Source organism: Amaranthus tricolor, chromosome 5 (assembly GCF_026212465.1).
Source record: "Amaranthus tricolor cultivar Red isolate AtriRed21 chromosome 5, ASM2621246v1, whole genome shotgun sequence".
In the NCBI taxonomy this organism is placed as follows: Eukaryota; Viridiplantae; Streptophyta; class Magnoliopsida; order Caryophyllales; family Amaranthaceae; genus Amaranthus; species Amaranthus tricolor.
In genome coordinates this window covers 28,559,026-28,574,865 of record NC_080051.1, presented here as the reverse complement: position 1 = coordinate 28,574,865, position 15,840 = coordinate 28,559,026, and the positions used below count along the sequence as shown (strand labels likewise).

The window sequence follows — 15,840 nt, the reverse complement described above, 5'->3', positions numbered from 1 at the left end:
CAGCGGGGTAAGGGTCCCATTGAAACTACACGTGAAAATGTAATTAATAAATTATGCAATGTGATAGTTACAAGACTAGTAAGTGAAGCCTTTACTAGGTTAGCTCGAAGTAGATCGAATTGATCGCGATAGAACCCTACGCCAGATCCTGTGTGGGTCCTTGTACGTCTATCAAAGGACCGCCGCGATCCATACAGCACATGTGGGGGTGGAAGAAGTGGTGGCTCAAATGCACCACGTCCCTCAGTCCTCATTGGCATCGGTTGCCCAATGAGAATGTGATCCCACGCCCAAAGCTATGAATTATAGATATAAGTAAGTAAACGAAACATAAGAACAAATTAAGAAACAAAAGCGTTAACATGTAAAGTTAGTATTACCAGGAGAATAATCAAGGGCCCAGCGATCTCCTTCACGTTCTTCCGTGAAGCGTCACACAGCCTCCTGTACAGATAAGCTAGGGCTGTGGAACCCCAGCTATAACCGGAGATGACCTCCCATGACGTATCAAGCAACGTCAAGTACAATAGTTGTACCCTGTTGCCAGTCTTGTCGGAGAAGAAGACAACACCAATCAGATATTAGCGTATCTCTCAATGATAACCCCATCAGCACCTTCAGGGAGGTGCGAGAAGTTCTGCGCAAGCCATGTTACGCGCAACCCACTCCCTTTGGCTACTTCTGGGGGAGGTCGGACTCCTAATACCCTATGCAGTATGCACTATATCTTGCCAAGTTTCGAGTTGGCGTCCAACTGTACAGACGGCATGTCCCTCGATGGGAAGCCGTGTAAGCACAGCTACGTCAAGTAAAGTGACAGTAGCTTCACCTAGAGGTAGGTGGAAGGTATGTGTCTCTTGGCGCCACTGCTCGACTAAAGTCGTGACTAAAGCCCAATTGACTCTCCCATAAGCGATGAGGTCGAAGTCGTACAATCTTGCTCGCTGAATGTAGGGGATGATCCGTGCGTCAATCTGCCACGGAGCAGAGTCGGGATGCCTGGTGTAGATGGTCTCTATGTCGGACACCTGAACGCAAAGATTATATTAGCATAAAGTTAAAGTATTAAGGCATATACATTCAAAATACTAAGTTGACTAACCTGGACATCCCATAGTACACTACTCCTGTGATCTGCCTGCATCGTCAGCACACTAGGGTCGCGAGGGCCTAGCGTTGTTGGATCCATCTCTACTGTAATTCAATAATAACTTAGTTGCAGTTATGATTATACGTAAAAGACTTAAGGAATACTCGAATTGTTTACTTATGTTATTTATTTGTTTCCATAGGATCATAGGAATACAATTCTCCACTCATATTGTATTTAAAACTTACATTAACAGTACTTCTTGTAGTGTCAATGCCAATCTTAGAGCATATAAGATGTTTAAATTCTTTCAAGTCCATGTTTGAGTTGCATGCAAACAGTTTACGTCTTCCCCCAACATACTTAACATTGCTTCTACTTGATCGAGTTGAACCATTCCAAAAATATACAACAGTCACACGAAATGAAGTCATTTCTACAACAACACGTACAAAATCAACATCACCATCAAGTTCATATATATATATATAACTCAAATTTAGGGTTTGCATTCAAACATTCTCTACATTAAACTCAAACATTTTCTACATTATATTCATGAACAAACAACCTCATTATGAAGATCATGGCAAATAACAAGTACATTTGACATATTCATAGAGTTTAAGTGTAAATGACCACTATAAGTGACATACTTTTTAAAAACAAAAAGAACTAATAAATCTATAATAAAAAGGTACCTTAATAAACTGTAGATCAAAAAGAAGTAGTAAATTGCAAGTTTATGAACCTTGAAATTTGATGAGATTAATTGAAGGATTGAAGTTGATTTTAATGGTGGAAAGAAGAGGGAGAATTCGTGGGTTAGATCGCTGATACAAAATCGAGTGAAATGAGGAAGGAGGAAGAAGGCTGCTGTATTTAGGGTCGCCTAAATTCGCTGTTACTAACAGCGACTTGACAAGTGACCAGTCAAAGCATTATTTCGCTGTTAGTAACAACGACATATAGTTTGACTAAAATTTTGACCATTTCTTTGTACTCGCTATTAGTAACAGCGATTACGTACCGAGCCTAACTTTGGGACCAAAGACGCTTATTTTAGGAATAAAGTTTAACCAAAGCTTATTTTTTGATTAAAATTATTAAAAAAAATTATTTTTTTTCAAATTTTCAAGCCCAAGCTCCAAGAAAACACACACCGGCCCAACCAAACTCACTCCCGTAAGCCTGCGAGCTGCAACCAAACACCCACATATCAAAAACCCTAACTTTATAAACGCCTCCCTTGAAAAACCCCAATCTTCAAATCTTCCCATTTCCATTTCCCCAATTCACCTCCATAGCCGCACAATCTTTCTATATCCTTAGTCAATTCTCTCTCTAAAACATGCCGCCGAAGTTGGACCCCTCGCAGGTAGTGGACGTCTTCGTCCGAGTCACCGGTGGAGAAGTCGGAGCTGCGAGTTCACTCGCTCCAAAAATCGGTCCCCTCGGTCTTTCCCCAAAGAAAATCGGAGAAGATATTGCTAAGGAAACTGCAAAAGATTGGAAGGGCTTACGAGTTACAGTAAAGCTTACTGTCCAGAATCGTCAAGCAAAAGTAACGGTTGTTCCATCTGCTGCTGCTTTGGTGATCAAAGCTTTGAAAGAGCCAGAAAGAGATAGGAAGAAGACGAAGAATATCAAACATACTGGTAATATATCTCTCGATGATGTTATTGAAATTGCTAGGGTTATGAGATCTAGATCTATGGCTAAAGAATTGAAAGGAACTGTGAAGGAGATTTTGGGTACTTGTGTTTCTGTGGGTTGTACTGTTGATGGTAAGGATCCTAAAGACTTGCAACAAGAGATTTCTGATGATGAGGTTGAAATTCCAGAAAATTAAACAGGTTAGATGAATTGTTTTTTTGGTATCCCTCAAATGATCATTGTCTTTAATGAGAGAATTATTGTTAGCGTTTTTATGGATGAAATTTGCATTGTAAGGGATCAGAAAAACTAATGTTATTTTTGAATGTTTTGGATATTTGTTTTCTTTTCCTTTGTTCCCTTCTATATTTCAAATGTTTTCTTGGATAATTTGGGAATTCTTCCTTATAGTTTTTTACGCAAATAAGTCTCTTTTGTGTTATGCATTTGAACTAGTAGGATTTGCAGAATTGTTTATCAAGCTTTTTGTTTGTTGATGATTGTCTTTGGATAACCTTGGATTGTTGTTAGGTTTTGTTTTAAATTTGTCAACAAGTTTAATTTTCTTGCAATGCTTTAATCATACTTGTCCATTTTCAATAGTTGGGATAGCCAAGCCAATGTTTTGGAATCAAGTTTGTGGCTTTGGAATTCCTTTGCAAATTATTGCCAATGTTAGTTTGCGTCAGTAGTTATGTTATCGATTAACCATTGCTTTTACAGCTACAATTTCCTGAATCTCTCAATGTCTACAAAATTGTCAAATTACTGCTATGGTATTCTTGTTGTTAAACTTTAAAGCTTGAGCTAAAAATGATGAGGCTGTCGAAGGTGAACTGTTTTTTTTTGTTTTTTTTTTTTTTTTTTTTTTTTTTTTTAATTTGTAGCATTCTTATAGTGCTTGCTTGAGCTCTAAAAATGGATATTGTCCATAGTTTCTTGTATAGATGGTATACATTATTATAATGGTAATATATCTGTTCTTTGGTCCTGTTAATCACCTCTTTTCCCCTTATTCTTTTCCTTCAATCCAAACATAGTGTTAGTATTTTGGAGAATTGGCCCCCATAGTGTTCTCGATTTCCCTATAAATTGTATGAATTTCTGAGCTGATGGAATAGAAAACTTGCTGCGTCAAACATTGCTGTTATGGAGTGTATAGAATATATATGCAGTCCAGACTTTAGGTATAGACATAGTGATGCACAACTGGTCTAGGAGTCTAAGCGATCCAATCTTTTAGTGATCCAAACCATAAATAACCACATTTCTGAGAGGAACTGAGCAGATTTATGTTGCATTGCCCAAGTGAAATCAGATTGATCTTTGGTAAGCAGTTGCTGTTTACTTGCTACAAGCAGAAGATTGCCAATCAGAGCAAAATAGCCTACCCGATCACATATGATTAACTAACCTTAAGTGGCCCCTATTTACATTTAAGGTAGCATTTTGAAATCATTAAAAGATTTCTTTCATATGTAGTATTAATGATTTAGAACTATTAAGTTTTCATTTTGTCTTAGACTAGCAGTCAGATACTACATTATATCTTTTGTTGAAGTTGAAAGCTTATGTTATTATCGTCCCTTCATTAGTGGGAAAACCCTGTTGGTAGAACCTAGTCTCCCCACGGATAGTTGTGTTTAATACTTCTATTTAGTAGGGATCTTGGGACCAAATATGTTGCAAGTTACATACGAGCTATCTGTGTTGCAAACTCTCAAATTACGACAAAGTGAATGCTTTAATCTTAAATTAAATGTCTTAATTACCAGGTAAATAATAATTATTTCATTAACTTCCAATATAGGAGTGATAAACCAAGTGCCGTTCCTGGTAATTTTTGGGTCCTAGGCGAAAAATATAAAACAACCCTTATACAAGTAAAGTTTCAGTTATTTTTTCTCCAACCATATAGTTCAGTAGTCATGCGAAAAATCTAATGCTGCAAGGCCACACTAGAAACTACTTATGCAAATATTAATTTTTAATGATAAGTATTAACTCGATTTTGGCCCCTTTATCAGCTGAGTTCTAGGCGGTTACCCCTCAAAATTACCCTAACCCTGAATATACCATAACTTTGGTGACTTCATAGCTCCCATTCAGACTATGGTGCCTATGACTGAGAAGTGAAAACTGGGTCTTGACACCTGGATAATCGGTTCGTTGAAGTTGCCGCTCATTTTTTGCTTTAAATCATTTGGGTGTCTGGTAATTCAGGTTGGGATTTATGTATTTGATTTCCTAGACGTTTTGCATATAGAAAGAAGATTGTTAATGTTTTTGTTATTCAGATTTGGAATCACCATTTCACATCAATTCAGCACATCACCTGCAGTTGAGTAGCCTACTGCCCGTTAAGATTGTGCAAACACATGAGCATCTATGTAATTTTCTGTACAAACTACAAACTGGTACTTTCTCCGTTTTTTTAATGTGCTTTTCATTTAGAATATTATATTTTGAAGAGAGAAATTTGATTAATATTTTTAAGACATATAGATGATAAAATATATTCATGTGATATTTTATTAGATTCGTCTTAAAAAATACTTTTTTATTATATATTTTTTTATAATTGTTTATGATTCGTATTTAGAGATATTAATATTCAAAGTTTGCTTTGAAAACTGAGCAAAAAGTAAATGGGAAGAACATTAGGAAAGGGATTACCTGTGTTTTTTTTATGGGTTTTGGCCTATTGGTGACATATAAATTGTAATGTATTTTAGTGATCTCGTAAATAATGGACTCAATTCTTTTAATGTGGCAGTATCTATGGTAGTGCAAATGACTTTGTTCATTATTTTTATTTTATAATTAGTTATAAAATTTATTTAATATTACTTAAAATTTAGTTTTTAAATTACTCATTTATTTTTATTTTATTTTATTTTATTTTAATTCTCATTTATTTTGAAATATTTTTTTAACTTAATAAATTAGATTTTACAATAATAATACCTCATCAGCTTTTTATATTTTAAAACTGGTTTTAGATTACTCCTTTTTATTTTTTATATCTTAGTAATTAGTAATAATAAACTTGTCAACAATCAAATGTCAAACACTATTATTTTTGTATAATATTCATTTATATGCCAATTCATAAAGATTTTGATAACATATACATTCAATGACTACAAATTTGATCCTTGGAACGCTTAGCCTTGTCATAAACATCGTTACAACGACATACTTCCTTTGTCCCACTATTTGTGCCAAATCTGCACCAAAATCACTCTAATTTATCAGTTTTGTGTGTTGGTTTTTGTTTTAAATTGACGGTTTTGCTTTTGCTTCAATTGATGAACTGAAGTTCAAGTGAAGATTGTTGAAGTTAGTGATCTGAGCTATTCAAATTTGTTATGTCTTGGAGTATTGATTATGTAGTTGGTTGCTTTAAACTTTGTTCATGTGTTGCATTAAGAAAACCTTGATCATAACTTTGATGGTTAATGGTCAAGTTTGTGATTTGCTTATGAATTTGAGTATCTTCATGCTTGAGACTTTAGGTGGAGTGTTTCTTTGGCAATTGGGCATTAAAACATGATAACGTTAGGTACTTTGGAAGTTACTCAGGTAGCTGCTTAGGCGAGCATGTCATGTTAAGGCTATTCTTGATATTTTATGGGTTATAGACCAAATGTTAGAAATAAACGCTTTTTAATATAGAGGATTAATTATGAATTTTTAATTGATAAATGTTTTAATTATAATTTATAAATGTTTTATAAATTATAGAGACGGACCCTTGTATATATTATAATTATCATTATAAATTTACACATGTTATATACTTTTTAATTAATAAAAAAATAATTTACGAATTATAACTTTAAAGTTTATGACTGTTGCGACTTACACCAATTTCAACCCCATTTTCTGCAGTTTTAGCATACTCGCTATGTATGTGCATATTTTGCATAGTTAAGTAAAGCCAAAATATTTTCATCCAAAAAAAAAAAAAATTTAGTTTAGGTTCACTTTGCTTAGTTTTGTTTGTATGCTCTCTCTATAGATTCTCTTCTTCATTCCTAAGTGTAATTTTCATTGTAATACCTTTATTAGTACTTTAGTATCTAGTGACCATTTTAATAATTCCTAATTTTAATAATTCCTAATCAATAAACGTGATTTGTAAATCACCATAAAAAACAAAAAGAAAATAATAATGAAATCCACAAAATTAAAAAAGGAAAATTAAAATCACGAAACTCTCACCCTATCAAATTCTACCACATAAAAATAATTTGCTAACTTTATAAATCACTATTATTTACTAAGACTTCCTCAAATACTCTGTCCTTAAAATACATTAACATACCACTTAAGAGAAAGTAGCCAAGTTGATAAACCCCGCTGAAATCCAATATTCTTGTAAGCGTGATTTCATTGTTTTCTATCTCATTACTTGTCTTGTTCATTTAGTTCATTAGTTGCATTATTAATAACAATATTCAACTTGTTACCTCTGCCATTAAGCTTCATTTAAAGAAAAAAAAAAAAGAAAAAAATTCGTAACTTGAACTAAAATTGAAACTCAACTCAAACTTATCATAATATTTAATAAATCTGTATTTTTAACCATTAACTTTTGCACAAATTTTTGTATAAGACGATTTCACTGCGAAACGTCACGCACCTTATACTTGAATTAAATAGGCCAATAATAAAATTTTTACCATATGAATTTTTTGTTTTAAAATCATTTCACCGAGAGACAATCTCTCACAAGAATTTACGATGTTCGCCACAAATGAGTTCTAACAAAAATTTTAACAATGAAGTTATTGAAAATATTTACTCGTTTGCCTCATAAAATGACACATTAGACTTTTTTTTATGTGAGAACTTTTTGGGTTAACTGTGGGCACAAAGAGAATTATTTTTTTTTGTTTATGATTGCATTAATTGTTTCCATAAAAAAGTATATAATCTATTTTTTTTGGTTTCATTAATTGTTTCTATAAAAAAATATATAATCTATTTTTTTTTATGATTGCATTAATTGTTTCTATAAAAAAGTATATAATCTCGTGCTCTATAAAAGGGTTTACTTCTTACCAACAACAAATAATTCCATACTTTGGACACCATTAATTAAAATTGAAAACTACAAGAAGATGAATCCAATAAATATATTCTTTCCAATATAATGACTTTATACTTGCGTGGCACAAAATTAGCCACAAAATTAGTGAATACTTTGGAGCTCTACTTTCTTTGAACTTCTAATTGTGCGTTCATAATGATGGCGATGCCTAATCATGATTAAACATATTTTTTATTGCAACTTTTACGATGATAACATTCTATATTATTCTTTTGCAAAAGAGTTTAATTACTATTAAATAACAATGAGGTATAATCGACAAGAAAATAATTAATATGTCAAATAAAGAATTTTTTTCAAAAGAAATAAATAATAAATATAAACAAAAAGACATTTATAAGGTAATTATTAAATAAGTGTAGCTTGTACACTAAATGAATAAAAATTAAAAAAAGAAAAATTTATTGAGAACAATATTTTATTTTGGATGATATAAGCAAAGATAATATAAAAATGCATTTAAAATCTCAAATCTCTTTATTTTCACTTAATTGGCTATAATTTTTTAAGAATTTTAATTTAAAATAATTATTTTTTAATTATCTTGTATAAAAATATAACTATTTTTAAAAATTAATATTTTCATAATATTGATAATTTAAAGAGACAGATAAATAACAAGAACAAGAAAAGAAGGGGAGTCTTCAAAAGAACGTGGCTAAAAGAAGTGGTTGGAGTTGGGACGAAAAATAAAAATAGAAATAATAATAAGAAATGGTGGCTAAGTAGGGTTTGGGCGGTGAATTATCCAAATAGTGAGTAGTGTTGTTGTGGACTTGTGGTGCGCATTCATTGGGGCGGTGCCTCACATTCCTCATGTGATTAGGACAGCCTCGAGGCTCATTTCAACTAATCCCTTTTAAGCAATAACATATACTTCTTCCGTTCCTTCTTCCGTTCCGTTTTAGTCGTTACACTTGCATGGACACGGAAATTAAGAAAAGTGATTGATGTACAATGCAGCTGATTGTTTACTTTATAGAGTATAGTATTTTATTATTGTTAATTGAAAAAGAAAAAGGAAAAATAGGTTGTTAGGTTACTTTATAGAGTATAGTATGGTATTTTATTATAAAGTATAGAGTATAGAGTAGGATAAAAATAGGGGTAGGTAGAACTTTAAATGATTGCTTTATTACTAAAAAGGAAATGTAGCAAGTAATATAAAATTGCCAAAAATAGAAAATGTGGCGGGTATTATGAAACGGAGGAAGTACTATTATAAGGATTACGCATCAATACAAATTTCCAACAACTCTAAATCACATTTTTCTACCCATATTGTTTGGAGCAAGTTTGTACGAGACTCTCACCGTAAGATGAATTTATATAAGCAACACAAATCTTTTATATTTAAAATAAAATTTATTGCGTTAAAGTTATACAACAGACAACTAAATAAAAATTGTTTTTTATTAATTTTTAAGAAAATAAAAATTAATTCAGTTTATATTAAGTTGTTTCATGATGAGACGGTTTTAATAAAGAATTTGTCTATTGTTTTTATAATGAGTAGAATGAAGGGGAAAGAGAGAATTAGATGCTACCTAATTAAAATTTCTATATTAATAATTTATTATTATTATTATTATTATTATTATTATTATTTTATTATTAACTATTATTATTATTATTATTTTTTGGCAAAATAAATTTTATAAAATGCCATAAAAAAACCAAATCAATACAACTCAAGTCTAAGACTTAGAAGCCGCAACACAACGAAAGCTCCGAGGGTGCGTGCATGCAAGCTCCCATCATGCGCTTGGAAAGACGCGACAACTCAAAAAGATTGAGGTATCATCTAGCCAATACATATCAAAGTTGGTGATCCGATACAACATTACTAATACATCCGAGAGACATAAACAAAGCCAAAAGCCTTCCAAGTCAATCCATACGTTTGCATAGAATGATCAGAACGAAACGGCAAGTTTAGCCGGTAGTACAGTCACCATTCAGCAAAAACAAGAAGCAAATAGCATCTTCATTCATCAAAATACTATTGAATAGCAGGAGACTTAAACAACAGCATCAGGACCCAAATGCGCCAAAAGACTTAAACAATAGCCAAAACACTTTATTCTATCATTTTAAATGGATGGTTAAGACAATTGTATTAGGAATTAAAAGCTATTGAATACTATCAATTTACTCATTAATTGACGACTTATAAATGCGCCAAACTGGTAAAAAGCATCACGCACTACAAATACATAATAAAATGGCGACGATATTTATAATTGCCATTTAATTGCTAAATTGGCAAAAAGTAGCTTAGGCAACAACCCAAGAGTAAACGCCATTTTAGTGGACGCTAAATGAAAATTGAACGTAAAAATATAATATACCATTAGCATCACTCCACTAATATATTATTCTCTCAATAAGTAAATGCCAAAAGTAACCAACTTGAAAATCAAGAAAGTTTCAACAATGAATGTGACCAAAAAGGCCTAATTTAGCAATGTCACATGCAATATTAGGTGAATATTGGCAATATGAGGGTGATATCTATCTAATAATTAATTAAGCCGTTCAGCTCCTAAATAAATAAACAATCTATTTTAAAAAAGGTTTTTTTTTTTTTTTAATAGAAAACTTCTATTAACACTATTTTAATATTTTGAATGAAAGAGAGATCGATTAAATTGAGAGAAAAATAATTAAGATTGAAATTTTTTTAAATTAGTTTTTCATTTGAAATTTCTTAACAAACAAAACACCTAAAAATTAGAAAAATTATCCTGAATAATCCCACTTGTTTTCCATTTGCGATGAACAATCCATACTATTGATTATTTCAAATAATTCAATCTTTATATATTTTTTGCTGACAACACTCCTTACCACATTTTAATTGTCTACTAATGTATGTATCTATTAGTCGTTAGACTAACTTCTTCCTCCTTATGCTTCTCCTTTGGTGTACTCCTACTCTTCTTTGGTGGTAGGTTTTTACAATAATCGATTAAATTGTCGCAAGAGATGCTCTCAATGTACAAAAGTTAAGTTATTTAGGAATAATTCTTATTAGGGATAATTTACATTGACAATAGGTAAAATTATCTAGCACAAGTTTTCCTTAAATTATGTTATTTATTTAATTAGTTTTGAAATTTAGTTTTCCAAAAACAAATACCCTTATCAAGAATCAAGATGTACCTACTAAAGGACTCTAGAAACTTAGTTTTATTTTTATGTGTGTATTATTCAAGTAAAAGGATGGAGTCTAGAAACTTCATAACACACAAGTAAGGAATTTTTTTCTGAAAGGAAGGTAAAGAAAAAAATGAACAAAAAAACAAAAAGAGAAAAATGACAAAAGTAGGCAATATGAATGCATACGCACTACTACAGTACGAGAGCTACAGTAGTCCTTTTTATAGAGAGTTTTTTTTAGTTAAATTTCACAAATTTTATGAGATAATATATTTTAATTTTGTATTTTTTTTCATTTTTATATTATTTTTCTTTATACTATTGCTTCAACTTTCTTATTTTTAATCTGATTGACAAACTTATTATCTTTCTTCATCTTAACTACTTATTTTTATCATTTAATTGTATATTATCTTATTCTCCAGTCTAAATACCTTTTTACTAAATTTCATGCAAAATATTTTGGTGCATTCTTATAATGAGGAAGGGAGTATTATTTATTACTCATTTTGTGGTGTTTAATCATCGTCTTAAGAAAGGTTAATAAAACATGTGGGACCTACTCCTTGGTCTAGTTTCTACCACTAAATAAAATAAAATTAAAAAATCTTTAAAAATGAATATTCAGTACCATAAATAGGCATTATTATTGAGTACTCACACACTACTCACAAAATACAATTACACACCATTATTATTTCTTCCTTGCAAGAGCAAGCTATCAAATAGAAGTATCAAAAAATGGGTAAGGACATGGATGTTGGAGGAGCAATGGTGAAAGATTACCAAGACCCACCTCCATCTCCTTTGATTGATGCAGAAGAATTGGGAAAATGGTCATTTTATAGGGCTGTTATAGCTGAGTTTATTGCAACATTATTGTTTTTGTATGTTACTGTCTTAACTGTGATTGGACATAAAGTCCAGAATGAAGCTGATCAATGTAATGGTGTTGGTTTACTTGGTATTGCTTGGGCTTTTGGTGGCATGATCTTTGTTCTTGTTTATTGCACTGCTGGTATTTCTGGTATGTATCCTAATTCATTCCTACTCTTTTTATTTCTACTTTCAATGTTTCTGAATTTGCTATGCTTTTCTTACATTGATTATGATACCGTAGGATTAATTCTGTTGGAAAAATAACTCAAGACACGGTGTCATTATGAGACCGTCAATTTGAGCCGGTCCAATTCGCGGGCATAATAATATTTTAATTTTTTTGGACATTTATCAATTTTGACCTTGACGATATTAATTTTGAAAATTGATACTTTAAGGTTAAAGAAAAAAACCGAATATATTAATATAGGTGAGGTAGTGGAAGATTATAATATAAAATAACAAATAAGGCCTTAAATAAAATAGAATGATCGACTTAAAATTAGAAGATTTTAGGAATATATGGGAAGATTTTAGAAATTGTTATATTGACTTTGATATCATAATATTAATTGAACCAAATTAAAGGATTTTAGTATTAAAAGTTACAAATAAATTCGAATATATATATATATATATATAGATTAGATGTTGGAAGATTTTAATATAAAATAAAATAATTCAACGCCTCAAATATAAAAAACACGTATAAATATAAATTTATTTGTCATTATATTGTAACTCTGGCTCGTTGTAATTTATTTGTGTGGCTTATTGTATGAAGTTGTGAATTTGCTACATTTGTTAAGGAGAATATATATATAATGGGTGAAAAATAATGGTTGTGATTGGCAGGTGGACACATAAACCCAGCAGTGACATTTGGGCTATTGTTGGCAAGAAAACTAACACTAGTACGAGCCATTCTATACATGGTGGCTCAATGCTTAGGAGCCATATGCGGTGTTGGGCTCGTGAAGGCCTTCCAAAGTGCTTACTACAACAAATATGGAGGCGGAGCCAACACCTTAGCTGATGGTTACAGCACTGGAACTGGTTTAGGTGCTGAAATTATTGGTACCTTTGTTCTTGTCTACACCGTTTTCTCTGCCACTGACCCTAAACGCAGCGCTAGGGATTCTCATGTTCCCGTAAGTTCTTTTTCTTTATTAACCAAAGGAACGTACAATAGAGGTGTTTATATATTCTTGGTAATCGGGTCGATTTCGTGTTAGATATTTCAGGTCGGTTCAAAATCGGAACTTGTTTCTATCTTTGTTTTACATAATTATTAATCAATTTTTGATATCGGGTCAAATCGAGTTTAATTATTAAATCGGGTAAAGATCGAATCATTAAGTCTGTTTTGATCATTTGCATTCATCTATGACCCATCTTCACCGTCCATCCAAGAGGACCCATTTTTTACAAATAGTAGTCAAAAAACTCACATTCCACAATTAATGCATTACATTTACTCATCTAGGAAAAAAAAACGTCTTGTTCGTTGATGATGATTGAAACTATAGTTTGTTATTCATACATTAATCTTAGATATTTTACTAATAATATTAGCGGATTTAATATTGTTGGCATTAACACTTTTGGTTATGGACGAATAAATGGTAGGTATTGGCCCCACTACCAATTGGTTTTGCAGTATTTATGGTTCACTTAGCCACAATCCCAGTAACAGGAACTGGTATCAACCCTGCTCGTAGTTTCGGTGCTGCTGTCATCTACAATTCCTCTAAGGCTTGGGATGATCAGGTATGTACACTTTAGTACCACTAATAAAGGCGGAATAAAATTAACAAATTTTTTGAGGGTTGTGTGTAATTTCAAGAATTATGATATTTTTCTAACAATTTTATATTATAAAATACATAACATATACTACGGAATTTAATAATAAGGGCCCCAATTTTTCAGGGCTTTGCGCGGTCAAACATGCTGAACGTGAACTTGACAAATTTTTTAAAGGCCCTGTGCAATTTAAAAAATTGTGATTTTTTTCTAATAACTTTGTATTTTAAACACTTATCGTATACTATATAATTTAATATTGATGCTCCTAATTTTTAGGGTCTTATTGCGATCGAACATGTTGAATATACTAACAACTTGACTTTATATTTTGATTACTTAAAAATAAAAACTAATAATAAAAATTGCAACATAAATGCAGTGGATATTCTGGGTTGGACCGTTCATTGGAGCTGCAATAGCTGCTATCTATCACCAATACATATTACGAGCCGGTTTCGTGAAGGCTCTTGGATCATTCAGAAGCTCTTCTAATGTGTGATCTTCATCATCATAACCATGGGTTTTGGTTATAAGGATTAAACAGGATTACTTGGTTCAATTTTTCCATAAATTATGATCCTAAAGTTGTATATATATTATGGTTTTAATTTGTATTTTGGTGGTAAGAGTTTGTTTGTGTGTCTTGGCACGATTTTTATTGTGTGCCTTTAGTGGGTCTTGTCGCATTTTCTATTTGCTTTTTTGGTTGTATTCTGTGGTTTATGTACCAAGTATTAATAAATAAGTTTGCAAGTTTTTTCCCACTAATTTATGTTTGGTTTTATTACATCATAGAATAGGAAAAAATTATGTTGTGAAATTTGACTTTCAAATTAATTTGAAAAAATACTTTACACGTAATGAAGATTTCACATTATTAACATACTGAATTGTAATTATGTAAGAAATTACCTAAAAATAAGTATATGGAATAATTATGTGAAGAATTATCACGATATAACAATCAAAAGAAGAAGAAGAAAAGATCAGAGTCATAAAAAAAAAAAACAAAAAACAAAGCAAGAAATTCAAAGGTTGAAAGTGTTTATAGGTATTTTAGATGACCGTGTTGACTGTCGCATAGTGCTCGTACTAGTACTAGTGCGTATTCTACTTACCCGAAAGACAAGGCGAGGCTTTTGTATTGTTATTGCTCATTGTTGGTTTGATCCGAGTAGTTATTCCTAGTTATTTGCCTCATACCTTCTATTTGCTCGTAAGAGGTAAATGCACTCTTGCTTGATCAATCACTCACCTCTTCAAAACAACTTTTACTTTTTCTTCATTTTGACTCGTCTAAATTCTTATTAGGTCGTGTAAATATCAAGTCTAGCCACTAATACTTAGGTCCCTGACACAACTTAGCATAATCATCTTCTTTCCTAAGGATGTGATTCTTGATATAACACATTCTAAGGAGAATGACTAGTACAGTCAGCTATATAAACTTTGCAATCTAAAGTTAGGGTCTATGTTGCCCTAAAAATTCAAAACTGCTCATATTTTGCTACTATACCTATGATTAGAACCGTATTACACTTAAAATGGACCATTAAAAACAGACCTTCAAAACCCAAAATTTTAGATAGAATATACTTCTTATAAAATTAATATTTTGCTAGTATATTATTATTTGACTATAATTATTTTGCGAGTATATTATTATTTCGACTATAATTATTTTACTAGTATTTCACTTATTCAATTATAATTATATTGCCACCATATCGACTATTTGACCTTTCTAATTTAAATTTTTGTCTTCGTTTGACTTAGAAGTTACAACCCTATTATACTAAAATAACTGGTTTTGGACGAGACGACCTCATAATAAGACCATCAATTTGGATAGATTACACCATTTATAAAATTAATTAATATAACAATTCTCTATAAATTAAAGTCAAAAATATATTAAATTCTTCTATCACAATCCGGAGTCCAGAGTGGAAGATAGTAAATCTAAAGAGATAGTGGGGGACAAATTATAGTAAACAAAAGTTAGTAAGAAATAAAGAGCAACCATAAATGGTTGATATTAGTGCTTTATTAGACCACCTCATACTATGACTATGAGTGCACTACAGCCATAGGAGTAATTGTTAACAAATGACAGTCTGTTTGT

At 31.4% G+C, this 15,840-nt stretch overlaps 2 protein-coding genes across 2 annotated transcripts; both read left to right on the top strand.

Annotated features, from left to right (window-relative positions):
* The first annotated feature begins 2,331 nt into the window (after positions 1-2,331).
* On the top strand, positions 2,332-3,192 carry LOC130813317 (60S ribosomal protein L12-1-like). The gene has a single exon (XM_057679127.1). The coding sequence runs from the start codon at positions 2,442-2,444 to the stop codon at positions 2,940-2,942; it is 501 nt and encodes a 166-aa protein (XP_057535110.1). The 5' UTR covers positions 2,332-2,441; the 3' UTR covers positions 2,943-3,192.
* An 8,211-nt stretch (positions 3,193-11,403) lies between these two features.
* LOC130813356 (aquaporin PIP2-1-like) lies at positions 11,404-14,495 on the top strand. Its single transcript, XM_057679184.1, has 4 exons — positions 11,404-12,054; positions 12,762-13,057; positions 13,536-13,676; positions 14,095-14,495. The coding sequence occupies exons 1-4, from the start codon at positions 11,769-11,771 to the stop codon at positions 14,212-14,214; spliced, it is 843 nt and encodes a 280-aa protein (XP_057535167.1). The 5' UTR covers positions 11,404-11,768; the 3' UTR covers positions 14,215-14,495.
* Positions 14,496-15,840: the final 1,345 nt, after the last annotated feature.

Coding starts and splice junctions, on each gene's coding strand:
- LOC130813317 (XM_057679127.1), top strand. CDS start 2,442: ATGCCGCCGAAGTTGGACCCCTCGCAGGTAGTGGACGTCTTCGTCCGA.
- LOC130813356 (XM_057679184.1), top strand. CDS start 11,769: ATGGGTAAGGACATGGATGTTGGAGGAGCAATGGTGAAAGATTACCAA. Junction 13,058..13,535: donor CTAGGGATTCTCATGTTCCC/GTAAGTTCTTTT, acceptor AATAAATGGTAG/GTATTGGCCCCACTACCAAT. Junction 13,677..14,094: donor CTAAGGCTTGGGATGATCAG/GTATGTACACTT, acceptor ACATAAATGCAG/TGGATATTCTGGGTTGGACC.